The 16,505-nt window shown below is 42.4% G+C and overlaps 2 protein-coding genes across 2 annotated transcripts; one reads left to right on the plus strand and one right to left on the minus strand.

Moving 5' to 3' along the window:
• Positions 1-83: 83 nt before the first annotated feature.
• On the minus strand, positions 84-4,011 carry LOC139329086 (opioid growth factor receptor-like). The gene is made up of 8 exons (XM_070959225.1): positions 3,444-4,011; positions 2,547-2,609; positions 1,607-1,645; positions 1,457-1,511; positions 976-1,054; positions 826-892; positions 600-748; positions 84-503 (listed from the first exon to the last, which is right to left on the minus strand). Exons 1-8 carry the CDS (start codon positions 3,963-3,965, stop codon positions 182-184), a joined length of 1,296 nt encoding a protein of 431 aa, XP_070815326.1. The 5' UTR covers positions 3,966-4,011; the 3' UTR covers positions 84-181.
• Positions 4,012-8,665: 4,654 nt separating this feature from the next.
• LOC139329279 (potassium channel subfamily K member 9-like) lies at positions 8,666-12,091 on the plus strand. The gene is made up of 3 exons (XM_070959483.1): positions 8,666-8,948; positions 11,124-11,399; positions 11,751-12,091. Exons 1-3 carry the CDS (start codon positions 8,666-8,668, stop codon positions 12,089-12,091), a joined length of 900 nt encoding a protein of 299 aa, XP_070815584.1.
• The last annotated feature ends 4,414 nt before the right edge of the window (positions 12,092-16,505 follow it).

Here is a 16,505-nt window from a genome sequence, read left to right on the forward strand (position 1 = left end):
GTGACATTCCACAGTCGCAGTGTGACACCCAACGTCACACAAACTGAATCATTTCCTACTCCTGAATCTGTGATGATTAGTACTTAGTACATACTATACAGGATTAGTACAGTATGTAGGATGGATCTGGGGCAGAGTGACAGTGGCAGTTTTATTTGCCTTATCTTTGGCTTCACCACCTTCATTGTCCAGACTCAGACACTTCTGTGGCTCGGGCATCAGGCAGCCTGGACCACATCCTCTGAATTTTCTTTGGGCACCACACAAACTCATCTTTACGGTCATAGTTCAAATAGGCAAACTTGATGAGGTGCCTGCGCTGCCTCTTATCAAGGACAGCAAACACAAAGTAGTTGAGAACACTGTCCTTCACAGCGGGGAGCTCTCCGTGGATGAGAGTCTCCTCCAGGAAGAAGCGGACCAGCGGGGCTTGGTAGTGAGCGTACCCCAGGGTTCCCTGGCACTTCAGGATGCGGGTGATGCGCAGGTTGTTATGAGTGTGACTGTTAATGACAAACAGCAAAGGGGCAAAAATAGATTATTCAGTGGGTTCTGTTAATTTTAATGATCAGTATGTTTCATTAAAATTCAGAGCACACCTGTTAAGGTTGTTGAATCTGTCTCTCCAGTTTGACGCTCTCTGGACTTCCCCTGTTTGCTCATCACACAGCTCGATACCATAGAAGTCCAACATGAGCTTGTAGGACTTCAGCAGATTTTCCTTTGCAGTGCTGTTTTCAAGAAAACCCTGAAGCAAAGGTAGAAGCCCCGTTCTATGAAGCACTCTCAGCTGAAATATGAAGTGTGTAGTTTTTAGCAGTCTACCTTGATTTCTTCTTTTGTCAGTGGACTGGCTTCACTGTTCATCCCCTGTTCTTGCAGTGGGAACAACCTTTGAAAGGGAATTGTCACAACAAATTATAGAAATGGGACGTGAACGTTTTACATGACGTCTGTGATTGTAGAGTAACTTACCATTGAATATAGCTGTGCACATACTCCAGTGTGTCATACTGACCAGACCAGTCATTGTGGAAATTGTGGATGTAGACACCTGATAACAAATACAAATCACCAGAGGTCAATGAATTTGTAAAAGGATGTCCGGACAGTCGCACATTAAGATTAATATAGTGCCTGTTGGCCGGCGAGATGTTTCTGCTGAACAAAATGATGTTCATTTTTTCTTACAGGTGTAAAAGTTACTCAAATGAAACAATGTAAGATGAAAAAAATCACTCTTTGGACAAACTGTGATGAAGGCTGACGTGTAGATATCACTTTGTTTGAAGGGAACACGGGCCAAAAAAGTTCTGCACCACCGAATGAGTCCTTATTTTTGATAAAAAAATGTTTGTTTTGTTTGTTTTTTTTTAAATTCAGATTTAGATTGAAGTTGACACATTAAATCACAATACAGAGCTTGCTTCATTTGTGTCCATGGTCAATGGCCTACCGTCGGGTTCAGAGGGCTTCAATCCAAGGTAGAACATCAAATTAGGCTTGTCATCCTACTCAACAGAAGAAAATTGCTCTTAGACACTCAAGTTTTCTAATATTAATTAATAACCAAGTCAAATAACACACAGTCGTCGTGTGTACTTACAGATACTGGCCTGTTCCAGCGTTGCAGTCGGATCTGGGTCTGCAGGGAGACGTAAAGGAACAATGTGTGCTTAGCTAACATTGTATGTTAGCTATGGGACAGTGTATGTTTGCCATGTAGACTGTGGACTGTGTGTGTGTGTGTGTGTGTGTGTGTGTGTGTGTGTGTGTGTGTGTGTGTGTGTGTGTGTGTGTGTGTGTGTGTGACCTGGTATTTATCACGTTGTGGGGACAAAGATCTGTTTACACAGTCACATTGTGGGTACTCACCTGCCTTATGGGGACAAAATGCAGGTCCCCTTAATGTAAATCATTAAATTTTAGGGTGCAGACTGAGGATAGGGTTACGGGTTAGGTAAGGATAGGTTAGGTGCAGGGTTAGGAATAGGCAAATAGTGGTTAGGGTTAGGGTTAGGGTAAGGCTCCAGGAAATTACTGTAAGTCTATGTAATGTCCCCCCAAGTGATAAAAACACGTGTGTGCATTGGTCTTTGTAAAAGTCACGTCCACAAAACACAGGCAATCTGTGTGTGCTGAAGTCTTTGCATGGTAAAGTTTTATTTTACTTTATAGAATTTCAAGAATGACTGATGGAAAATATGTGTATGTGTGTGTGTGTGTGTGTGTGTGTGTGTGTGTGTGTGTGTGTGTGTGTGTGTGTTAGCAACTGTATGAGATTTTCATAGTAAGATAACTGTCTCGAAAATATCACGGTTTCACAGTCTTACAGTGTTACACAGTAATTATTTTTCATTGATCAAACACTTCATTATAATTCCGTATAAGCAAAAGTGAATGATATGATAACCATTAACTTCCATATAATGTGGAACCGGTATAGCACTGCAATTCTGGTGTGTGTGTGTGTGTGTGTGTGTGTGTGTGTGTGTGTGTGTGTGTGTGTGTGTGTGTGTGTGTGTATGTGCGTGGGTATAACTTACAGGGTAGTCATGCCTGTAGTTCTGCATGTCTCTTGCGGCACTTTCGAATCTGCTGAACTTGTACTGGTGCACAGAAAATACATGCAGGTCAGTTTAAACTCTTCTCCACCACATCTCAGAGACACATATTGTACTTTTCACTCCATTCATTTGACAGCTTTAGTTACTAGTTACTTTTCAGATTACAATTTTTGCATTCCCTTCCTGTCCAGTGAAAACCATGTATCTCTGACTGTTGATTTGGAATGTGAATATTTCTCATAAACTGAAGGATGACGTGTTCGTTTTTGGGTTGAGATAATTGTACTACTCTACAAAGCTGAAAACAGGCTGTTTTTCAGAGCTCATGAAAAGTTTAGAGTACGTGGTTCTCACAGCGGCGCTACAAACATATGATGATCTTAGAGAATATGATGCATTTCTGACGATTAAACTAGCCAACAGTACTTAAAGCGGTTAAAATGAGCTCAACCTTAAACATCTGCAGCAGTAACATGCAACACACACATTAATGCAGCAGCAATATTAATCCACAAACATCAAATATAATACTGGTAATAAAACTCCTCAGACTTCAGACTTTGAACACAATTTGCTGATAATACATTTTGCCTGAATAACCTAATGCTGTAACACAACTCTCCCTTTCCAGTCTATCTTTCTATCTACACTGATGTGTAAGCTTCTGAATGGAGGACTACAGACAGTGGATCTGAATACGTTTTCCATCATGTAGTTAGAATATGCCAACCAACAAGCACTGCAGTGATGTAAGAACTGTCTTCATATTTCCCCACATGGGATGTAATGAAGACACTGTGAGATGACCAAAAGGCACAGCTGAAAGTTAAAACCAGTGCAGGCCTGAGCTGTCTGCAGGGCCCCAGCTTCACTCACATGTCTGAAAGCTGCTGGCCTCCAGGTGCTCTTCGCTGTGCTCTCCTGCTCTTCCTCCGTCTCCCAGGTTGAATCATAGCCACAGTACAACTCATCTGAAGTCTCCACTCGATACACCTTGCTGCCAAACTCATCATCCTCATCCTCATCTTCTTCTTCACACATTGGCTCAACTCGACACCCCCCAGCTTCAATCACATCACTACCCTCACCACACCACTGCAGCTCGGTGGCGGGCTCTCTGTAGGAGCCTGCGGCTCTCTCCTCATCCGCAGCCTCATATTGACCCTCACAGTCAGACCCCTCGACCTCCACTAAGCAGCTTGTCGCTGCCGGCTTGTCTTCGCCGCTTTCTTCAGGCTCATGCCGGCTGCTTCCAGGATCCTTACGCCAGCCTATCGCTGCAAAAGCATGTCCGACAACCGGACGAAGCATCGCTGTAATACAGCGCCATAAGAGCCCGAGTTTGCGCCATAACCACGCAATCAGAGGGGACAGGGGGCTGAATACAAACCAGGCCATCAGAAGCACCACCTGTCTACCGAGGCGATACAGTACTGACACTGCGCTCATCAGTCAGGTCAGTGTGCTGAACATGTTTCACTTTCACTTTCTCTCAAGTTGGCGTTACACATTTACAGAGAACAGAAACTTAGGAAGTTACAGTCAACGCCCACAGACAGACTGGATCAGCGGGATTAAGAGTGTAGATCAAGATTTGGGGTGAAACATAAAGGAGTTACAGACACAAACAGAGATAAACAATCCATGTGGTTCAATCCAAGTGAAGGTTTTAGACGTAAGAGGTGTATCCCTCTTAACAATGCCCCCCCCAACAAGTCTAACACAGGGATGACATCAGGAGGAGTGGTCTAACCGTCAGAACCAAAGCCTGACTGTTACCTCAGGACATCTGCAAACACAAGACTCCAGACTCTGACAGCTCAAGATAATCATCAGCAAAAGAGTGAGAAATATGAACAGCCATGACCTCAGTCCTCTCTCATTTCATTCACTACACCAGTGATGGGTATGTTAATCATTTGCAATATTTTAAGGTATTTTAAAGAATGAAGTAAGGGATTGATCAAAGCCACCATTTATTCAAAAATAAAAAGGATCTGTGTTTTCAATTCAGGTGTTTTAACCCTTTAAAATGTGCAGATAATACATTGAAAATATACTTAACACTAAATCAATGGTCCTGAATTTGCACTTCAATTGCTATATTTCTAATGAAAATTAATTGATTTATGTTAGTTTGTCCATTTTTACCCCTTAAAAAACATTCCTCTGTGCAGTAAGTCCATTGAAAACACCTTATTATTACAATTCATCTACTCACCAATTACCCAAATATGGGACAAACCTATTAAATGACCAAAGTCCTGATCTCAACAACACCTTTATTTAGCGATGAACTGATTTGCCAAGTATTTCAAATTACATGCACCCTTAAATCCCTTGAATTTGGCTTCATTTGGTAAAGTCTTAATTATTAAAGCATTTTATTAAAGCATTTTATTAAAGCATTTTAAGGGTTAGGGTAAAGATTTTCAGACTGATGGATAACTGGAGGAATCTCTGGCTAACATACCAAACTTTGTGATTCACTAACAAAAACAATGCCAATAAGATACAGATGTCTAATGGTTTAATACGTATTATGGATGGAGGGGGAGCAGAGATGATGAAGGAGGATATACTGGGATGAAGGTCAAGGAATGAAGGAAGGGAGGGATGTTTAATGTCTTTTCAGGGGTAAAATGAAGGATTAATTAAGAAACAGGGTTGTAGTTTATTGTCAAGTGCATTAGTCCATGCATTCAAATAATCCCTACTTCATGTTCATATATATATATATATATATATATATATATATATATATATATATATATATATATATATATATATATATATATATATATATATATATATATGCATGCTTTCATTTTTTTCCTTGTGCTCTAAAATGTGGGCATCAAAGCTGAAGTAGTCTACTCAACAGGACATTCACAGGAGGAAAAGTTCCCTGGTACCAAAACATAGAGAGATTTTTATTTAAACTCTGTGATCTTGTCCAGAAAACAATGCAATGACTATAATTTAAAAACACAAAGGCTGCAGTTGGTTGCAATTTTCTGTCATTTGAGAACAGCGATCTATATAATAGAAAACATCACTTTTTTCTATTGTGTCACAGTCATCCTCACACCAGGTGCCTCGACCAGAATGAGGCGCCGCTCCCTGAAGGTGATGACGTCCCTGCCCTTTTGGCTAATAAGGCTCAAAGGACTGTTCACATTAGCTGCAAAGTTCAAGCCTGTTTCCCTCCATGACACCGATGACTTGTCACCACAGAGACATTAGCCGGCAAGTTCATATAAAGCATTTTTTAATTTTACGACATCCACTTTGCCTCTGGACTATATGATCATCGTAATGACTGTATTCATCTCCACCTGCTGCTGTCAGTGTAAAGATAGCATCATGTTTGCAGTATCTTTCCCCCTCCTCATTTTCTTCGGGGGTAGGCACTTGGACAGATGAGTGTCTCGACTCCATTTGGTGGACATCCTGCTCTTAATGTCTTCCTGTGGAAGATAAAGGGACGCATGGACCATCCTGTAGAACAGAGAGATATGAGATGAGTACAACAGATAATACTAGCATCATTACTTCTTGACTGCTGAGTTGATAAACCACAGGATGCTTATTAAAAAAGTCACCTGGCCTTTGCAGTGATTGCACAAAATCTAGCCCACTGCTTAACTGATGTGTCCATGTGTGCCTTTCTAAACTTCTTCTGTGGCTTATTTGTCTCCCACATATGATGTGAATTTCTCATAAGGAATTGAAGGCGAATAATAGTGATGTAAGCACTGTGTGCTCTCACTGAGTGGACTCAGTGGCTGGGCTGTTATCTCGCAGGGACTCCTTTCAAAAGGAGATAATTGCTCTCACTGCCAGTGGAGAGAATCAAGACGAGTCTGCACGCTACACTGTTAACATCTGCTCGGCAATAGATTCATTTGTGCTTACTAAAGCGGGATAAGGCCCTGTGCTGTCTCTGGAAGATAAAAACATAGTGCAGAGATAGCCATATGTTCTATATGCAACAGAGGCAATAAATGTGGATTTTAATGACAGATCTCAGACTCTTTATGGCCTGGTGTAGTGCATGAATAGGCCCCACAAATTGGAATGCCCTCCTGAAATAGATGGGAACTTCGTGCAGGATATGAAACTGAAATAACTTGCAGCATGGAGCTGCGGCAGACAGCCTATTTTCTGGTTGCTGTGCTGTGCAACCCAGTTAGCATGACACTGAGCAAAAACCCAGCACTGAAAACCTCAGTGAGGCTCCATCAACCCTGCCTCTGTGTGGCTGCACTGATACATACACACAAATCATCTCTACTGTCTCTCTCTCACTCACTCACTCACTCTGCACGTTGGACCTATTTAATGATGAAGGCTCGCTGGATCACCCAGCGACCAAGTGCGCTTGATAAAGGTCAGCATCGCCACCGGCTAATGCTTCATCGCACAGAGTAATACTTTAGCCAAGCGTATTGTGAATACTCTGCACATGAACGCTTCACAGGGCAAAATAATCACAAGAGTAGAGTCTGGAAAGGCCTGCTGTTTCTGCTGTGCTTCTCTGTGGCAGCCACAGACACAACACACACACACACACACACACACACACACGGATACTTGTGTATCCCAGAACTCTCCAAACTCTGGGTCAGTGACTAACAGTAGGGAGAGTCAGTGGAAGAGAGTCTGCAGCATGAATACTAAAATGGGAAGACAGTGAGGATAACTGAGCACATTTTATTTTGCTGTGGCAGCTGTCTAAACTTACAGAAAAGACAAAAACAATCCAGTTTGGAGTAAAGTGGCAGTTAAATCCTTCTAGGCTCCGATATCTAGCCTGCACTGATTTATTTTCTTGCTTCTTATTCACATTTTTCTGCCTTATTTAACTTTGCAAAAGTCTCAGTGAATCCAGAACTACTGACAATCCATGTATTGCGATTACCAGGACAGAGTATCAAGAACAGCATATAATATAAAAACACCAGGGTCCTTTTAGCTGCACATTAATGCATGCACACGAAAAATTCAGTTGTGATGTCTCAATATCATGCTCGTACTTAAACATCTTAAACTGAGATTGAAGGCGATAACAGAGAAACTTTCCCTCTTCAGCAGATAAATGTGAAAACAGCTTTTTATACTGTCAAACTGCACAAATATTGTGCACAGTGAAGGTCAAACATTGTAGTGAGGCAACAATAAGTGAAACACCTCTTGAGTGGAGAGCGACTGAAGTGACCTCTGCAGACAGAGTGAGTGCACCTGTGAAAAACATGATGACGTACACACACGGCACTCCTCAGGTGAAGGAGGCCAGATCAAGTCCATTTTATTGATACAGCTCAGAATCACGAATCAGATGTTCAGCATTTCACACCCTCCAATCTCAGACCCTCAAAACTATTAAATGGGAAAAAAATGCAAGTCCTCAGGAACCTCACAGACCACAGATCCCCCTCCCATGATGGACAGACCTTCAATAGATGTCATGTGAACAGATAGATCAACAAAAAAAAATGTCTACATACAAATTTTGGTGACAAAAATAGATATAGGTGTAGATTGTGAAACATAAATGAAGAGTGTGGATCCAGGAGGATGTTGAGCCGCTTCAGGTGTTGCCAGATACTGTAGGCAAGACCTGAGCCACAGGACCTCCCCTCCAACTTGGACCCCTGGCAGCAGGACAGATCACACACACGCAGAAGAGGCAGCACAGCATTCACACACAGAGGAGAGACAGACAACCACAGGAGGAGGAGGGAGGTGTGATAGCATGCAGACCAGGGAGAGACCGAATCTGATCCAGGTCCAAAGGGTCCGTGTGAGCTCCTTTAAGTTAGACTAACATCCTGTGGAGAGTCAAAGTGGTGCCAGCTGCTGAGCTCAGGTAACCTGTGTGTGCACGCACAGCTTTAATGCCGTTTCACCTGATGAGAACAGGCTACAGTTTCAACATATAACCTCTTTACTGTAACCCAAGCAGGCTAAGAGGGGCCTCAACACATCAGGATGAATGGAGTCCATGGAGGACGCTCCCGTGTCCTCTGTGCGTCTGTCCCTGTGAGCAGCACCACCCTCCCTCCCTGCGCTTCGCGCGCACTCCGGAGTTGAGTATGAAGGCGCAGAACATCAGGACCCTCGGTCTCATCCTCTCCATCGTTGTCTACCTGCTCATCGGAGCCGCCGTCTTTGACGCGCTGGAGTCGGACAGCGAGAATTCAAAGAAGAAGGCACTGGAGCAGAGGCTGAACGAAATGAAGAGGAAGTACGGCCTCACCGAGGATGACTACAGAGAGATTGAGAGAGTGGTCCTCCAGTCGGAGCCGCACCGCGCCGGGAGGCAGTGGAAGTTCACCGGCGCCTTTTATTTCGCCATCACTGTTATCACCACAATTGGTAAGTGAGGTTTCCCCACACCTGCTTCTTATCTGAAAAAACATTTGAACAGCAGCATTTCTGCGCGCGCGTGTGTGTTTAGACTCCTAACAGTGTAAGTTTGAAGCTCTTTCACAGGGACTCCAGCTGGAGGGGCCACTTTGGAATCAATGAAACTTCTAGAAAGGGACCATAGACAGAGCAGGGGACTCTTGAGAATGAAGCATGTCTGTGTTCAAACAAAATCTCAAACTACAATCAAACTGGAGACATTTGTTGTCCTGTTATCCTATGTGTCCCCGAAAAGTTTGTGTGTGTGTGTGTGTGTGTGCGCGCGCGCGCGCGCGTATGTGAAAAGTCAGGAGCGCAAATATTACGCTTATTTTACATAAACTATAAAAATAAAGTATAAATAAAGAAAAATAAATATTCAATGGAATGAATTATTATTTTGTTTGGTATATTTGCCATAGACACATGATTGCTGCAAATATATATGTTAACATTGTCTAATGTCAAGTCTGTGTTTGATCATATGACGATACAGTCTGCATGCACTTGTACTGTACTGCTCAATGGTTTGTCATAACAACGTGCAGAGCATGTGTAGTCGTGAGCAGACACGTGACAGTTTTTTTGCTGTAGGACTTTCCAGTATAAACATGTCAGGGTCTTGAGTGAGGCTTGAGATGGTAGGCCTATCTGATGGAGGCCTGTTTAGCCATATTTTGATGAGAATATAACTGGAACATAGTGAACATCTATGGGGAGCAGAAAAGTACACTACACTGTTGGAGTGCAGTAATTTTGAGACGTTTCTGTGGAAGAACTTTTTTCAACTGTGAAAACACTGTCACTGTCAGAAGCCATTAAATTCAAGCTGAGCAGAGCCTCTGTGCTCCATAGAGGATTAAACCACAAGCTTTGTTCAGCTGCCTTCATACAGATACGAGCTTTGAGCTCTTCAGATGGTGACACAAGTGAAGTATCTCCTTAAATTGTATTATCTAGGTTTTCATAATGCAAATTAAATTAAGATGATATCAAACAGACGCCTTTTTACACATACAGCAGTTACAGAGCAACATTAGCAACATTAGCATTGATAATCCCCTGACAAATGTAAGTCCAATTTTCAGTCTCTTTCAGCTCTGTATTTGGTCTCTACCATCTCCTGACTTTTAGCTGCTCAAGGCTCCACTGTGTTTGTGGCCAAAAACATTAGGAGAAAGTATTAATTGACCCAATAGCCTAAAACTATTTAATTGTGCACAGACTGACTTGTGAAGCACCTTGAGGCAACCCTAACCCTGACCCTGATTTGTAATATTTGGCTAAATAAATAAAATTAGACGTGACTGCAGAACCAAAATAAAACAAATTAGGTTTGCCACTCGCCCATCATTGTTGGTAATATTTAGATTGGTAACTTTCCATTTGAGCCAGAGGTCTGTGATAGAATCAGGACCACAGGACCACTTAGTTTATAACCATGACAAAATAAGGGGAGGAAATGTTATTTGTTTCCCTTTGCTCTGCTTGTGCTGTGTCCTCCAGAAGTTCATGTTAGTCAGATTTTTAAAAACCCCACATACCCATGGTCCACCCACTCAGAGGTTTTCACTTATTTTGCCTGATTAGAACTTGTTTGACCACGGACTGCTCTTGACATCTGTCTGACCCTCCCATTAGTTTTGTTGTACCTGTGCAGTCGCACAACCATTCAACAAAATTCCCCCACAGGCAAAAAGGACATGATGTTCTGATGTGGATAATAATCAATACCCCTGTTGATCTATGAGTCAGCTGAAGCTGGCTGGAGACAGAACTGGAACAGGAAATGCAAGCTTCAATTCATCCCTTGTTTGGACCATAATTGAAGTGAATCTGGGGCTGAGCAAATATTAGTAGGACGGAGGTGTAACCTTTGAGGTGGGAGAGGTTACACCTTTCAGTCCTTCTTAGTGGTTCTTGTAGTTTGGTAACTTCAATCCCAGCATTCCTGCTCAGCTTCAACCTAAGTAAGGGTTGTAATTAGCCAGGATAAGTGAAAACACTTGTGTGGGTGTGCGGGGCTTTTAACATTAAACATTGTGGTCTTGCAGTGTGTAATGCAATTGTAAACCTGAGTACTGTCTTTATAGACATAAACAGTAGTACATTATGTGACCTGCGATATATATTGTGACTTTGTAGGTTATGGCCACGCTTCTCCACGCACTGATGCTGGCAAGATCTTCTGTATGTTTTATGCTGTCTTGGGCATTCCTCTGACACTGGTCATGTTCCAGAGCCTGGGGGAGAGGATCAACACTTTTGTCCGCTACCTCTTGTGCAGAGCCAAACAAGCCCTGGGCTTACGGAAGACAGAGGTGTCCATGGGGAACATGGTCCTGGTGGGTCTGCTGTCATGCATGAGCACCCTGTGTATCGGAGCTGCAGCCTTCTCCCAATTTGAGGACTGGACTTTCTTCAATTCCTATTACTACTGCTTCATCACGCTCACCACCATTGGATTTGGGGATTTTGTGGCCCTTCAGAAGAAAGATGCTCTGCAAAAGAGACCCCCCTATGTGGCATTTAGCTTCATGTACATTTTGGTTGGGCTGACAGTCATTGGGGCTTTTCTTAACCTGGTGGTCCTGAGATTTCTCACTGTAAGCACTGAAGAGCCTGACTTGAGGCCTGTGGCAGGGGGAGAGGAGCAGGGAATGCAGCCTAAGGACATGCAGGGGGATAGGGAGGTGTCAGAGGCTGGAGCAGAAACTGCTGATGCTGACCATAATGACGGCGAAGACAGACACAACAGCCTGTGCAACCTGACCCTTCCCATGGAGGGGGGCACCAGCTGTATGAATCTCCTCCCCTCTCCCATAGAGGAGTGCAGACATGTTTCATCTGAGCATGCTAAGCTCCCTGAACCCAGCAGACTCAGGGCCTTGTTCTCTTGCATGTGCTGTGGCTCGGACATTTACAACAGCAACTCTCCACCTCACGATGAGGAGATGGGAGGCCACAGCAACCCCGTCTTTTACAACTCCATCTCCTACAGAGTGGACCGGGCCTCGTGCAGCTCCTGTTCTGTGTCGCCACAGACCTCCCCCAGCAGCACAGCTCTCTGTCTGGGCAAGAACAATCCTCACACCAGGAGGAAGTCAGTATAGCCCACTGAACCTTTGACTTAATGTCTAAGAGGCCTTTATTTGGGACTATTTGAACACACCACAGAAGATGATAAAACCCTTTGATTTTCTGCTCGGTGGAACAAATTGTCCTGTGCATTCCTGTCATGAATGTAGCATCACTTGCTATCAGATAAAATGTAGCATGTCATAAAAATCCCTTACAGTATTTTTCTACATTCATTATTACTGCTAAAGAAAAATGTCTATGAGACAAATGTGTATGTATATAAAACATCTTTTCCACCATTTCTGTGCCAATGAACTGTCAGTCATATAAAAGTCTTCTGCATGGAATGTGATCAATTAGCAGAAAATGCAACACATGTGCCTGAGAAAGATGGGCTTATCTGCATTCATATTTTCGGCGTCAGACCATCTGCAGGGGTGTCACCTGTGACCTTCAGTTATTTCCAGTTGGTAGTTATTGGTTACTTCTAACAGGAATGTACACTCTGCCGCTCTGGCTGGTTCCCTCGGTGACGCTTCCACCCTCACTGCTTAGTGCCGTGGAAAACTGGAGACAGACACGTACAGTACATTACAGTGTAACATACAGTGATCGTCTCATCCAGTCAAAGCTGTGATTCCACACAAAGAATGGAAGATTAGCAGTTCCATTCAAATTGGCAAATTAGAAATGAGTCCAGATGACTGTTTAATTACCTTTTTAGATGTGTGGTTAAATCTCACTATTTCACAATTTTATATTAGATAAAAGATGTTTTATTTGCATAATGTAGACAATAAGGCATTTACTAAACAATGTAAGTTAAAAGACCATTCTGATTTTACACACAAAAGCCAGTTTTTGAGCACCACTCAGCCTGTGAAAACAGTTGTATAATGTCCTCTGTGGCTTTGCAGGAGCTGTCTAAAATCTGACTCGTTCTTGAGGAACATGTTCTCACTCCCAACTTGTCAAATACGGCAGCTTGGTGAGTGGCCTTGTATTTCAAACTACTGTATGTCACGCTATGCACCGATCTAGTGCCAGTCGGCAATGAAAAATTTAATACAATCCCCAGTCCCCTGGGTGAAATTCCTGTGTTTGACCCATCCAAACACCCCAGCCTCCTCCTTATGCAGACTTTTATTGCACATCAAAATACTGCACTAGAGGGGTGACTCCAGAAATGATGCTAGAGGGGTATTTACAGCATCAGAGTTTGAAGCATAGAGCCACTGATCAAATACTGCCAAATTTGATGCATTGGGAGTGAGAAGGGGAACAGGAAATCTCTGCATCTGTTGCTTCACATTTGACCATTCTTCTTTTTATCTGTTTCTTGTGAGTCCCCCAACTTTATAGAAGTGCAATACTAAATTGTTGTGGTGACCCTTTAACTGTCTGATTTCACTGCTTGTTCAATATGTAACCTGGCACAAGACATATCAAATCAAGTCAGTGCAAATAAAGAGGAGTATATTGTTCATGGCTTGTTCTCAGATCTGTAACATCTGAACAGGTTGTGTTGTCATCTTCTTTTCCAGCCTCATATATATCTTTTCCTCCTCTGTTTCTGCTTTTAATCGGCAGGATGACATAGTGTTGAGAGCAGCAGTTTTCAAATTCTTGAGCTCAATTACATCAAACCTGCTGGTTTTTATTGAAGCAGTCCAGTCATCAACTGGTTTACACCTTACATTTGATGTTTGAAATACTGTAAGAAGCAGCAGTGGCTTAGCGCCTGTCTATTACCCACAGGGGCCATATTCATGCAGTGCAAACATCTGCTTTGATGAACACCACTGAGAAAAGACACCAAAGCTCCAAAATCCAAAATCTCGAACTGATTTTGAGAAAAAGTTGACCACTGAGAGCTTCCCAAGATGACTTAATTTGAAATTACAATAAAAAAAAAAACAAACTCTCCTGCTTTTAACATATCAGTAATCTGGACCTGACCTGTACTCTGACCTCCCTGAGGAGGGTCAGCTTGAGGATTACTTAAGTTTTGCATTACATTCTATAGTTGACAGGAGCCTCTTGTAACCATCAGTGGCTTGCTTTTAATTCCCCCTTGTTCCCATTTCTTACACCAGGGGGAAGCATCGGTCTTTGTAAAAGTCACGTCCACGAAACACAGGCAATCTGTGTGTGCTGAAGTCTTTGCATGGTAAAGTTTTATTTTAGTTTATAGAATTTCAAGAATGACTGATGGAAAATGTGTGTGTGTGTGTGTGTGTGTGTGTGTGTGTGTGTGTGTGTGTGTGTGTGTGTGTGTGTGTGTGTGTGTGTTAAACCATTCACAGCACAGCAGACAACACATTGTCTGTGGAGAGCTTTACTCCTGCGTGCCATCAGCGTTCTATGTGGAATTAAAGCGTGACAGTAGGGATTTGTTTCCATCTGACAGCATGAACTATGACACAGATTACTTCTGTGGGGATAGGTGCCTCGGTATTTGATAAGTGAACACTGGCTTCTCAGTCAAGCATACAGATGTGTATCAGCTTCCAGCAATATCAGCATTATCAACCAGATATTTGTGAAACAGCAGAAAGGAGAGGTCTGAACAATGAGCTTCATTTCTGTGAGGCATAAAGATCACTGCTTTGTGAGTGATGAAAGCTGGGGTCTAATTTGCATAATTACCCCATTAATATTGCAGAGAGTGCTTCACTTTATTCTGTTATGATGCCTCAGATGCCTCCTCATATCTGCTCCAACTGTCTGAGCATAAAAGTATTGAAAACTATCTACACAGACCACCGATCTCATACCACAGCGGACAAGAGGCAAATGATATTGTAAAATGAATTGAAAAAGCAGAACGAGTAGCTTTACTCTGACACAAAGACTTTTTGTATGATGATTTTCTGCTGCTATATTATCACATGCATGACTGTGACAAAGAGCGGTGCCCACATTCAACGTCTTTCAGGCTTCCTCTGTGGTTCAGTGGATTTCAGTCCATTTAACTGTGGCGTTTAGTTTCCTATTACCTCGGTCGTGTTGTATTTGATGTTCATATAATGGATGTTATTACAGGCTGTGAGCTGCAGGTGGTGGTAGTAATCTTTTTAAAACACATGTATTCTCAATGTAGAACACTTCACATGAGTCCAGTTTCCATGCGCACGCTCAAGCACGCTCCCTCATATTTGCGTCTGTTCACATTTATGAAAATGCATTTCTTTGGAGAGTTCTGTCATTTTGGTATGATGCATTTTTCTTTACAGTGAATCTCCAAACAGGTTCCTCAATAACCTCTGCTGAGGCTGCTGAACATTTCTCCCAGCTCTTGTTGGAGAGAAAATGAGTGCAAATCTATAAACTTGTAATTCAAAATGATACTACTCACACAACAATACTGTAGTTCATCAAAAAAACAAAAACGAAAGACAGTGACCTTCAATTTATTTTCATCATTCATCGATAACAGAGTTGAATTCCACCATCAATGCAATGCGCACACACTTATCCTCGGCTGTATCATAGTTGTTCCCGGCTGAGAGAGTGGGTGAATAATTGATTATATTGTTAGATATTTCTCTTTGTGAACACATCCTGTTAAATCATTACTGTCCCATGTTGAAGGGTCTTTCATGTGCAGTTGTATTGGTGGGGGATACTAGATTAGATACGAGCTGTTGGTTCAAGCAGAGTGCAGCTCCTCTCTTTTTAAAGGGTAAAAGGCTTTAATATAGCAGAACTGTGCGCTGCGCGTTCATAACAGAAACTGCATGCAAATCAAGTTTTTGTGAATGTACAAATAAACTGAACTAACAGTGGTCGCCATGTTTTGATTATGGAGAAAATATGTTTGTCTGTGTACACTGCATTCACAGTCTTTCAGGAGGAGCTCGGAGATTATGAGCTATTCTCTGGGACGCGCATCAGAATGCAAAAGCACATTCTCTGTGGCTCACAGTGAACACAATGAATGATTAAGGAACCAAAAAAAAGTGTCAAATTTATTCAGATTGATTGAATGAGTAGAAATTAGTTTCAGTTGGAGAGCATTGAGAAAACAGAAATTAATAGAAGTTCATTGGTGGGGTAATTGCTCATTAGTTTTAATTTCCAGCCAATTTGCTGCTTGTGTTGAACAGTCTGAAAAGGCTGTTTTCACTCTGTGGTTGTCTTCCCCAATCAGACTGTGCTTGACACACTGTGTCTCTTTGACATTTTGTATCAAAGAGATCACCCTGCTTGATTAATTGCAGTTTAAATTAAGTCCTAAAGGAGAGTTTGAATCACCCCTTAATCAACGGGCCAACACCTCTGCAATAATCACATCCAAATTTGATAACAGTAATCGTAAACTGGCAATCAAGTAGAATGAATAATACCACTCTCTGTTTGCCCTTAATGCTACCTCCAAGTAGTAGACTTGAGCCTTCAAGTAACCACCTTAGAGCGCCTGAGCGTTCGACTTTTACTTGTCAA

This window comes from Chaetodon trifascialis, chromosome 3 (genome assembly GCF_039877785.1).
Source record: "Chaetodon trifascialis isolate fChaTrf1 chromosome 3, fChaTrf1.hap1, whole genome shotgun sequence".
In the NCBI taxonomy this organism is placed as follows: domain Eukaryota; kingdom Metazoa; phylum Chordata; class Actinopteri; order Chaetodontiformes; family Chaetodontidae; genus Chaetodon; species Chaetodon trifascialis.